Genomic DNA, 10,550 nt, shown 5'->3' with positions numbered 1-10,550 from the left:
AGCCCAGCCTACCCTGCCAACGTCACTAGAGATCATGCCTCTAACGACCAAGACAAAAGGGGCAGCACCCTTCCCCCGAAGCTCGCTCACCCTCTGCTCACTGGGAGACCCAGTCGGCTGCCACCAGCCAGGCTGGCTGCCTTGAGATTAAGGCTCAGGGCCTGGGCGCTGCCCACCAGCCTGCCATGTTACACCAGACAGCATCAACCCTCAGGCACAGATGGTGGCAGAGTCAGAAGCTGGGGCGCTGCAGCTGGAAACCAATTTATTTAGCCTAAAAAGTCAGAGACAGAAGTGACTGTGTCTGTGGGTCAGGTCAGGACTGGGAGACGATGGGCCGAGGGCGTTGGGGCCTCAGCAGTTCAGCCACATCAGGAGCCCTTTCCTCAAATGTCAAGCTGGCCAAGCGCCGTGGTCCCTCCTGCAAGATGCCAGAGAGCCCCTGGTCCTCCCCGCGCAGAGAAGGGAGTTACGGGTGGACAGTGGAGTCAGGGCAGGGGTGCGCCTGGACTCCCTCCTTGGCTGGGTGTTGGGGGGGACCTTGATCTTTGTACCTAGGACCTTGACTGAGCTTTGCACCCAAGCCCGAGCCAGCTGACAGTGGGGAGTGAGCCCCCCACCAGCCTCCTGGGCTCTGGAGGAGGGGGGTCCTGACTCGGACAGGGGGAGAGGAAGACGGAGGCTGAGTCAGAGACTCCTTCCTTGTTTGGGGCCAGGACACACCCGGGGGCCGTGGAAGTTCCCACTCGGAAGCGAAGTGTCCCTTCCTTGGCCGTGACCCCCCGACCCGAGTGGACCAGAGTCCTGGGCAGAGGAGCCCCCCTGAGGCACCGTGTGAGGCCTGGGGCTGGCCATTCTCAGCGCAGGAGCTCCAGGCCCAGGAGAGGAAGGCAGAGAGCAGTGGGTGGGCAGGTTGGGAACTTCAGTCGCTCTTGCCCGCCGGGGCCAGGCTGCGGGGGAGCAGCTTGGAGTGGCCAGGAGGGGCCCCGGAGGCCCCAGCAGGAGAGTCCAGCTTCACCTTGTCCAGAACGGTCTTCTTGATGGCTGCTGGGGAGACCTCCTCCTGGTCAGCCATGGACTGCAGCTCGCTGCGGAGACAGCAAGGAGGGCTAGGGCAGGGCCCTGAGGTCCCACAAGGGAAGCGGGAGGCAGCCCACAGCTCCGGCACCTGCCAGCTCAGCCCCTGACAGCTGTTCGGCTGCGTCCCGCCTCATCCGAGTCAGCTCAGAGTCACCAGGTCTCCCAGCGGGGCCCCTCACAGCCCTCGTGTGTGTCACCTGCAGGCTGGTGCCAGGAGGGCAGTCCCAGCTCCACTGCCATGCAGGGCATCAGGGAAGCCTGGGCACTTGGACGGCCCATCCCGTGGCATTTGGTACCGTGACTCTGGGCTAAGACGCCACGCTGCTCGTGCACCCTACTCTCGGGACTCCCTCGAGCTCGCCTCGGTGGCGCACCGAGATGCGTCCCAGTCGTCATGCTCTCGGTCTCTCCGGCAAGGCCGAGACGAAGCTGTCACCGTCAGAGACAGACAGCCCCCCGGATGATCACCCCGCTCTGAAAACCACCAGCGATGAACCACGTGCAGAGCACAGCCCGGCCCCAGAGGGCAGCCCCTCCTCGCAGGACGGGAGAATGACCAGGGTGCAGAGGGAAGCTGAACACGGTAACCCGGGCACCTCAGGGCTCCCTGTGCCCTGCCCGCTGCCAGGCCGGAGCACGACAAACTGCTAAGAGGATGACTGGGCGGGGGGCCCACCGTGTGCGGATGCAGGAGGCCTCCACCGCATTGATGAGCAAGGACCGGAAGCCCCCGCTCTCCAGCACATGCAGGGCGTGGATGGTGGCCCCGCCTGGAGAGCAGACGTTGTCCTTGAGCTGGCCGGGGTGCTGCTCGGAGTCCAGGAGCATCTTGGCAGCCCCCTGAAGCCAGAGAGGGAAGCTGAAAGCTGTGAGGGCAATGCTCCCGCACCCCCGCCTCGCTGCCCACCAGCCCCGCCCCCGGGCAGCGGCCATGGTCCTGGCAAGGACTGGTCCCCACCCAGCGGAGGGTCAGGAAAAACACTGACCAGCAGAGCCTGGGCCCCGAGGCGGACGGCCAGGCGTCTCGGAAGCCCCATCTTCACGCCGCCGTCAGCCAGCGCATCCAGGGCTGTGAAGGCCTGTGGAGAGAGCGACCAGGCTGCTGCCCCAGGCCCTGTCTCCTTTCGCCCAGCAGCCGCCCACAGTGGCCCAGCGGGAGGAAGAGGGTGGAAGGTGGGCAGATGTGCCCCGAGGCCGAGACCCGTCTGCAGACCCCGCCCCTCCCGGTCCTCACGTAAGCCGGGCCGCTGCCGCTGAGTCCCGTGACCGCGTCAATCAGGTCCTCCTCCACCTCCGTGCAGAAGCCCACGCTGCCCATGAGCTGCTCCAGGAGCCTGCCGTCCTCCACCTGGGCGTGGGTGCCCGTGGCGTACACGGTGGCTCCTTGCCGCACCACGACCGGCGTGTTGGTCATGCAGCGGATGACTTTGGGCGCCGGCTGGAACGCCGTCAGCTTCTGGAGGAGAAACCGGCGGCGTGCCCATCCCGGCCCTGCGCTCACCCAGCTGCGGTTCCCTGAGTTCTCGCTGATGGAGAACCGGAGTGTGGAGCGGGCCAAGGCTCCTGAGCCCTGGGCAGGGCACGCCTCCACCCCACCTCCGGATCCCCCGGAGCCCCGACCCGCAACACCCACCTTCTCGATGGAGCTGATGGTGACGCCGGCTGCGCAGGACACCACGATGTGCCGAGTCTCGATGTCAGGCGCGATCTCATCCAGAATGAAGGGAATGATGTGGGGCTTCACAGCCAGGAAGAGCACGTCGCTGTGCTGCACGGCCTCCTTGTTGTGGGGTGTCAGGTTCACCCCCATCTTCTGCAGGGAGCACCGAGGCAGCTCAGCCTGCCCTCGTGGCTAGCTGGCCCCCTTAGTCGCCCAGAGCCCCCCGTGCAGAAGAGCACAGAGGATGCCGGGAATGGGGGCATGGCAGGGCTGGGGGCTCAGGCCTGGGGCTCGGACAGTTTCTAAGCACCCGTCCCTCCCAAAAGTAAAGCAGGCACCCTGCTCTGGAAAATGTCCTTTCTGCAGACAGAGAAGGGGACCTGCAGCCGTGCCACTGTCCTGGCCCATCTCACCAAGGGCAGCAGCCCCAGACCCCTGCCCTCCAGGTGTGAGCGCTGCTGTGGGCAGTGGTCTCGAGCTGGAAGCGAAGAGGCTCTATTCAGCCCCCAGGCCTATCTCTCCTGGCCCCAGTGTGGCCCCCTGTGGTGGCTCCACCTGGGGAAGCCCATTGCTGACCAGCACCCTCTCGGCACCAGCCTCTCACGTGTCAGCCAGGGCCCGAGAGCTGAGGGAGGGGAGCCGTTGCAGCCCAGAATGCAGGATGTCTGAACTGCTCCAGCCCAGGGACCCTCTTCTTGCTGGGGTGGGCACTGTGGCATGGTGCCCCTACCCCCACCCCAGGCCTCGACTCTGGGCCCTCCAGGGTCAAGGCCTTCACACACCAGCCTGTGGATACATTAACTGACCACTGCAGGGACAGCTGCCTGGTCACCCGCCACCGTGCACGTACCCTGAGAGCAGAAACCGTGGCCAGGTCCATGTCTGGGGAGCTGGCCATGATCTTGTGGGCGGCCAGGACGCCTGCAGGAAACAGTCCTTCCCTCAAGGCCAGTCCTGGCGTCCCTCGCCGACGTTCCCAGTGAGGAGAGCAGAAATCCCACCGCCCAGGGTAACACAGCAAAGCTCAGCCTTACTCCAAACCTTCCCCGGCTACCCTTCCCACAGGGCTCAAATGAGACGGGGTATCCACCCCCCATCTTCGTCCCCTAGCCTGGGGACAGGTAACTGGCCCAGCCCCTTCCTGGCCTCAGCGCCTACCTGCTGCTGTGAAGCCCTTGGCCAGGGCAAAGGCCAACTGGCCAGCCCCGATGAAGCCCACGCTCATGGTGTCTGGAGGCCTGGGCCCACTGCCTTCACAGCTGGCACCGGCTCTGGGAACAGCTGCGGGACAGACGAAGGGGCAGGATCCAGCGCAAAAAGTTAGGCGGGCAGTGCCAAGCTTGGCCACTCCATCCCCGACCGAAGGCCCCCCCCCATTCCAGCTGGTCCAACGCTCCCCAGCTCCGGTGCCCCCGCCCATTGCGGCGACCCGACCTGCTCCGGAGTGTCCCACACATGAGCCAGAGAGGGGCGCGCCCGCCTCCGGAAGGGGTCGGGGAGCGGCCGTGCCGGAGACCAGCCGCCGGCGCCCGGATGCCCCCACGCCCCCCAGCTCCGAGACCCTCCACGCCTGAGCCGAGAGCGCAGACGCGTATTTCCCTCTGCCCCGAAACACCACCGCCCGCCCGAGCCTGACCCCGACCCTGACCCCCAGCCTGGGTACTCGCAGCAAGTTACCCTGCGGGTCTCCCCCAATTCACAGCGCCGCGCCCGCCACGCGGCACCCAGCCCCGGAGACCCCGCCCCCGCCGCCCCAGCCAATCCGCTGTGCGGCCGCCCTGGCGCCGGCCAATCCCGGGGCACGGGAGGCACAGAGGGGCAGTTGCATCATCCGCACGCCCCCGCCCCGCCCCGCCCCCACCAGCGGGGCCCTGGTCCGCCCAGCGCTGTCCAACCTGCACCGCCTCCGAACCCCGCCCGCCGGAACCTGGGCCCCGAATCCGCATCGCCTCGGAACGGCCCCCCATCCCCCCACCCGGCCGCACCCGGATCCCTCGGATCCCTCGGGACCTGTGCCCGGACGTCTGTGTCCGCAGACCCCCTCCCACCCGACCTCCCCCCTCTGGACCGCTGCTCCCGGAGCCCCCCTCTCCCCTCGAGCCCCTGCTGTCAGAGTCGCGCCCCCGGACCGAACCGGCCTGAGGACGCTGGAGGAGGGGCGCCAGCTGTGGGCTGGGGGTCCCCCTAACCCGGGTCTTGTCGTTGGACTCTGGTGTCCCTGACCGCGTGGCCCTCGCTGGCTGTGAATCTAGATGTTACTACCTTAACCGTCGCGTTTGGAGTCGTCCAACTATACAGCCTTTTCCCTCTCTTTCTCTCTGAGTCTCTAGCTCTCTCTCTCTTTTTCTTTAGAGTGGCACCCGTGGCATATGGAAGTTCCCAGGCTAGAGGTGGAATGGGAGCTGGCGCTGCTGTCCCATGCCACAGCAACCCCAGATCCGAGCCAGACCTGTAACCTACACCACAGCTCTGGGCAGCTCGAGGTCCTTAACCTGCTGAACGAGGCCAGGGATCAAACCCAATCCATGACAGGTTGCTAACAAACTGAGACACAACTCCTCTTTCTCTCTTTCTTGTATTGCATTTTTTTTTTTTATCGATTTCTTGCTTTCTTTTTTTTTTTTTTTTGAAAAAACCAGGAGGGGGAGATTGAAAATAATTTACCAAATCAAAAAGTTTAAGATCTACCACTATTTTGATATTGTATTTTTGTTTTTTGTTATTGGAGGAGTTCCCATTGTGGCTCTGTGGTTAATGAACCCAACTAGTATCCATGAGGACAAGGATTCGATCCCTGGCCCCACTCAGTGGGTTAAGGGTCTGGTGTTGCCGTGAGCTGTGGTGTAGGTCGCAGATGTGGCTCGCATCCCAAGTAGGCAGGAGGCTACAGCTCCGATTTGATCCCTAACCTGGGAACCTCCATATGCTGTGGGTGCAACCCTAAAAAAGACAAAAACCAAAAAAATTGTTTTTGGAGGTTTGGAAAACTGGAGAGAGTGCCCAGAGCGTCTCAGAATCTCAAAACTCCAAGGCACCTGGGACTGAAGATAAGCTTCCTGGGGTCTGGATGCTGCCTTCCCACTGGGGCATTCTGCTCTGCAAGCCTCTTCTTGCAGATGCCCTTTGCAAGCTGCATGAACCTGGTGTCACAGGCCTGTTGGCATCATATGTCTCCCCCTCCTCAAACAGGCTCGCGCGCGGGGGGGGGGGTGTCAACTAGTAGGTAAGGTTATCATCCCATACTGTCCCCCTGTCCCCACGGAGCAGCCAGGTCTCCTGACAGTGTATCTGCAGGGCCCTTGGAATTTTTCGGCCCTGAGCTTTGGGGGCTCATCTGAGCTGAGTCCGGTTGGTCTGGGGTCCCAGGCAGGCAGGGGCAGAGTTAAGAACAAGGCGAGAAGCCATTGTCATTAGCAACCCATCCCCCGCCGGGGGAGGGGCGAGCTGTTTTATTTTTTCTGTTCTCTGTCCCCTGCAGTGACAAGCTGTTCGAAATGTGATTTCCGTGTTTCTTGGATGTTGGTGAGTTCTCTTTGGCACAGCGAGGACCGCAGACACCACCAGAGCACTGCACGGTGAGCTCGTGTCCCTGGCAGATTTCCAGGCTCCAGCCCACGCTGGTGGTGGCCTGGCATCCTCTCCCGCTGAGCAAGGCATTGTTGTGAGTGAGGTCGGTCCGAAGTGGACCGCTCGGGGAAGGGCTCAGACTCGAACCCACAGACCCAAACCCGGCGTGTCGGCTGACTGTAATCAGAGGCCAGAGCCCTCCTTTCAAAAGTGCTGTTTCTCAAGTGATAAGAACAAGTAACTAGGTCCTCCCCAGTAGAGTTCTCCGGTCCGGGGACAACGCCCCAGGGCCCCCGGAGGACAGAGGACATCTGCCCTGCTCATCTTGAGCCCTGGAACCCGTCCCCTCCTCTGTGCCCCCTTAGAACCTTTGGCACTTAGGGTGGGTGGAGCTCTGGGGGGCAGGAGAACGCAGGACAGTGAGGAAATTGGGGAGTTGGTGACAGATAACTCGTTTCAGAAGTTTGGTTGGAAAAGGAAGACGGGCCTCCCTATGGGCTGGGAAGGGTGTGGTCCATGTGCCCCCTTGTCACCAGGTAGCACACCTCCAACCCCTACCCTCCCTCAGCCAGGGAGCCCTCAGGACATCTCAGGCCACAGCAACTCCTGCCCCCTCTGGAATCTGGCCTCCCCAGGTAAAGGCCCCCTGTGCATGTGCCCTCCCCGTCCGGCCGGTAGGTCGCTTCTCTCGCATCAGCATGGCACCCACACAAGGAGCTCTCAGGCCCGTGCCTAAAAGCTGCCTGGGTCTGCTGCCCACTGCCATGCCTGGACCCCTCGAGACCGCGGTGGTGACGTCAGCGCAGAGAGCTCCCTGCTGTCACCCACCCAGAGAGAGGACACCACGGGGCCCTTTCTTGGGAGGCTGCCCTCACCACCAGAGAACCCCAGACCCCCACGGCTGCCTCCTTCCTCCTCCCCAGACCCAGTCCTGGACCCTCTCTGGGACCACTCTTAGCAGATGGCCCCGGGGGTACAGTGCCCCGTTTCACTACCACCCCCTCAGCAGAAAGGGCTTGGTGCCAGTCAGCATTGGTGTTTATTTCCTGCTCAAGGCCATGGGCCAGTCTATGCACTGAGTGACTGCTGTGCTTGGGTAGCGGATGGGCTGCTCTGGGCTGGCCCAGTCTGGGCTCTTGAGTGGGAGAAGCAGGCTGGAGTGTGGAGGGCAAGGGTACCAGCAGGCCCTGGGGGTCAGCGGCTGGACAAATGGCTACGAGCGGAGGTCGGGGTCCTGTGAGCATCAAGGAGATGCCTGGTGCCCAGGCTTCGTGTCCCAGTGGCTGCCCCAGGCGGGTCCTCTCCTGGGCCAGACCCTGGGGCCCATGGTAGGCACTGCGGAAGCTGCTGCATGGAGCCAGAGCAGGGGGAGCCCAGTGGTGGCTCCCTGCCAGGGGCGGGGGGGTCCCCAGCTTCTCCTCGACCTGCTATGCTCTTAGAGGTACTGCTGGCTCCGGCTTGTTGAGGCTGCCTGTGCAGCCACACCAGAGTCCTTGCTCGGCTTCCAGGACTGTGGCCATTCAGAGGCGGACGAATTGGAGTTCCGATTTCTGGTTCCTTCTTCTTTTTTTTTTTTTTTTTTTTTTTGTTGCTGTTGTTGTTGTTATTTCTTGGGCCGCTCCCGCGGCATATGGAGGTTCCCAGGCTAGGGGTCCAATCGGAGCTGTAGCCCTGGCCTACGCCAGAGCCACAGCAACGCGAGATCCGAGCCGCGTCTGCGACCTACACCACAGCTCACGGCAACGCCGGATCCTTAACCCACTGAGCAAGGGCAGGGACCGAACCCGCAACCTCATGGTTCCTAGTCGGATTCGTTAACCACTGCGCCACGATGGGAACTCCCTGGTTCCTTCTTCTTGAGCTGGCACAGGTGCCCTGGCAGGGTCCTGCTTGGGTAGCCATCCTTCCAGGGTTCCAGGAACTGCCCCCTCGAGGCCGGAGGCAGCGCCGGCTCCGGCCCTCTCCTGGGTTCCCCTCCGACCCCTTCCCTCCCAGCGGTACTTAGTCGCTCAGCCCGGCGTGGGCTGCAGATGCTGACGGCCACGTGGGGCCGACTCCCTAATCCGAGTCCCGGGGCGCCATCTGCGAAGTGGGTCACAACAGCGCCTGCTCCAAAGGCTTCTTGCGTGTGGCTGTGACCAGTGTGGAGGCGGGGAGGGCCAGCGGAGGGAGACAGAGACAGAGACAGAGAGAACAAGAACAGAGCGATGGACACAGAGGGACCGGGGGTGGGGAGCTGCCTGGCAGAGGCTTCTCCCCCGAGACCTGTTCAGGGCCTCTGCCCCTCTGCCCCTCGGCCCCTCCCTGAGCCCACCTGCTGAGCGCTGCCAGAAGCCCTGGCTCTCCTGGCTGCCTCCCTCCTGCAGGTCCCGGGGTCCTGGGTTCGCCTGAGTCCCCTTGGGGTGTCTGAGCCCCTGGAGAGCAGAGGCGGGTGGGCCGCTGCCCAGCAGGCTACAAGCTTGGCACGAAGCGTATCCTCTGGGAGTAGGCCAGGTCGGCGACATAGAGGAGCAGGTTGACGTAGGTGAAGGTGGCCACCACCAGCTGGCTGTCCCAGGGACAGCTGCCTCTAGGGCAGTTGGGGGGCCGCCCGGGCTCACCGTACTTGGGGTCGAAACAGAAGACGGGCCAGATCACGGCGGCGCTGAGGTAGAGGAGCACAGCCAGAAAGGTGTACACGACCACCACGCGGTCGAAGGGGCAGCCCAGCGCCCCCGTGTGGCCCAGGACGCTCAGGGCCACCACGGCCACCGTGGCCAGGAAGCACAGGCTGTAGACGGCCACGCACCACTGGGTGGCCACATAGCGCCCGTAACGGCTGTCGTGGACCAGCGCCCCAAATATGATGCAGGCCACAAAGGCCTGGACGATCTTGAGAAGCCCCGACACTGTGGCCATGTAGCTGGCCACCTGGCCGGGCCGGGCCCGGGTCAAGGCCACCTCTGCGGCGTAGGCCAGGAAGAGGAGCCCGGCGAAGATGCTGGCTGCCAGGCGGAAGTCCCTGGCCATGCAGCCTGCGGGATCGGGTGGGCATTCCAGCCGGGTGAAGTACAGCGGGTAGATGACCGCGGCCGTGGCGGACAGCAGCGTGGCCAGCATGGCGAAGGCTGCCGTGAAGTTTCCCCAGGACAGGCGCAGGCAGCTGTGCAGCCGCGTGAACTCACAGGCCACCACCAGGACCGAGAGTGCGAAGCAGAAACCCCAGGCAGCCATGCAGAAGGTGCCCTGGACGCCCGCAAAGCCGCCCCGGTGGGCCACCAGGCTGAAGGTGGTGCAGCCAAACGCCAGCTGCAGCACGCGGGCCGTGCCCACCGGGGATGTCACGGCGCCCAGGTGCAGGTACCCGCCCCCGGGGGGCTCCATGGTGCTGCCCATGTGGCCAGCAGCGTCCCGCCTCACACGGTGCCTGGCGGCCCGGGGTCTCACCCTTTGTCGCCTGCGGCAGCAGCGAGTACCAGCAGCCTGCAGTGGCGGTGACGCCGCCAGTGACATTGCAGCGGAGCAGCCTCTCCGCTGCTTCTGTGGGGAGGGCAGAGGCCCCCCCCAGCGCTATAAATAGGTGACCGTGATCAGAGCCCCGGAATAGCAGCCTCTGTGCCTGTCCCCATGCTGGAAGGACATCTGACCCCTGCGGTCCCACGCGGGGGCCCCGGCCAGGACCATTAACCCCTTGGCTGCTGGCACCACCCCACCTCGGAAGCACCTGCATCTGTCGGTCAGTTGACTCCACCAGCCGGGCTGCCGCGGGGGAGGGGGAGGGAGCCGAGCAGAGAGCCCCTGGCTCCCCACCCCCCACCCCGCCCGCCTGCCCGAGCAGCCCGGGGGCAGCCTGGGGGGAGGGGCTACTTTGAAGAGGCTCTTGGAGGCCGGGGAGGAGCGGGGGAGGGGGTCTGCCTTGGCATCCTTCCAGAAGGTGGCCTGGTTCAGAGCTGGCTTGGTTTCAGGACCTCACTGCCACCACACCTGGGCCCACACGCAGCTGATTCCCGGGCAGTGCTGGGGGAGACCCTGCCCCACTCCCACAGGGGCCCCCCTCATTCTTCTCCCAGCCCCCAGCCTGCCCTGGGGGGGTGAGATTGAGTTATTATTTGGGGGACCATAACGGCGCTCTGCTTGTCCCTCCCAGACATGCAAAACACCTGGGGAAAGAAAACCTCCCATTTTTAGGCTCAAATATTAAAAATATATGAAATGTTGGAGTTCCCGTCGTGGCGCAGCAGAAACGAATCCAACTAGGAACCAT

The 10,550-nt window shown here is 63.9% G+C and overlaps 2 protein-coding genes across 10 annotated transcripts; both read right to left on the bottom strand.

The window, feature by feature from the left end:
- On the bottom strand, positions 241-5,021 carry PYCR1 (pyrroline-5-carboxylate reductase 1). 9 transcript variants are annotated; one of them, XM_021066415.1, is made up of 8 exons: positions 4,418-4,488; positions 3,899-4,021; positions 3,591-3,661; positions 2,714-2,893; positions 2,315-2,536; positions 2,067-2,159; positions 1,757-1,920; positions 241-1,088 (listed from the first exon to the last, which is right to left on the bottom strand). In XM_021066415.1, the coding sequence occupies exons 2-8, from the start codon at positions 3,963-3,965 to the stop codon at positions 923-925; spliced, it is 963 nt and encodes a 320-aa protein (XP_020922074.1). In that variant the 5' UTR covers positions 3,966-4,021; positions 4,418-4,488; the 3' UTR covers positions 241-922. The 9 variants fall into 9 exon arrangements, with proteins under 9 accessions (XP_020922074.1, XP_020922075.1, XP_020922076.1 ...); XM_021066416.1 differs by having other exon boundaries at positions 4,389-4,466; XM_021066417.1 differs by lacking the exon at positions 4,418-4,488 and adding an exon at positions 4,175-4,395.
- MYADML2 (myeloid associated differentiation marker like 2) lies at positions 6,142-10,550 on the bottom strand. The gene has a single exon (XM_021066407.1). The coding sequence runs from the start codon at positions 9,797-9,799 to the stop codon at positions 8,759-8,761; it is 1,041 nt and encodes a 346-aa protein (XP_020922066.1). The 5' UTR covers positions 9,800-10,550; the 3' UTR covers positions 6,142-8,758.

Source organism: Sus scrofa, chromosome 12 (assembly GCF_000003025.6).
Source record: "Sus scrofa isolate TJ Tabasco breed Duroc chromosome 12, Sscrofa11.1, whole genome shotgun sequence".
In the NCBI taxonomy this organism is placed as follows: domain Eukaryota; kingdom Metazoa; phylum Chordata; class Mammalia; order Artiodactyla; family Suidae; genus Sus; species Sus scrofa.
Note: the sequence above shows the minus strand (reverse complement) of the source record. Positions and strands in the feature narration are given on the sequence as shown.

Coding starts and splice junctions, on each gene's coding strand:
- PYCR1 (XM_021066413.1), bottom strand. CDS start 3,965: ATGAGCGTGGGCTTCATCGGGGCTGGCCAGTTGGCCTTTGCCCTGGCC. Junction 2,160..2,314: donor GCGGCAGCGGCCCGGCTTAC/GTGAGGACCGGG, acceptor CTCTCTCCACAG/GCCTTCACAGCCCTGGATGC. Junction 1,921..2,066: donor TCGGGGCCCAGGCTCTGCTG/GTCAGTGTTTTT, acceptor CTCTGGCTTCAG/GGGGCTGCCAAGATGCTCCT.
- MYADML2 (XM_021066407.1), bottom strand. CDS start 9,799: ATGTCACTGGCGGCGTCACCGCCACTGCAGGCTGCTGGTACTCGCTGC.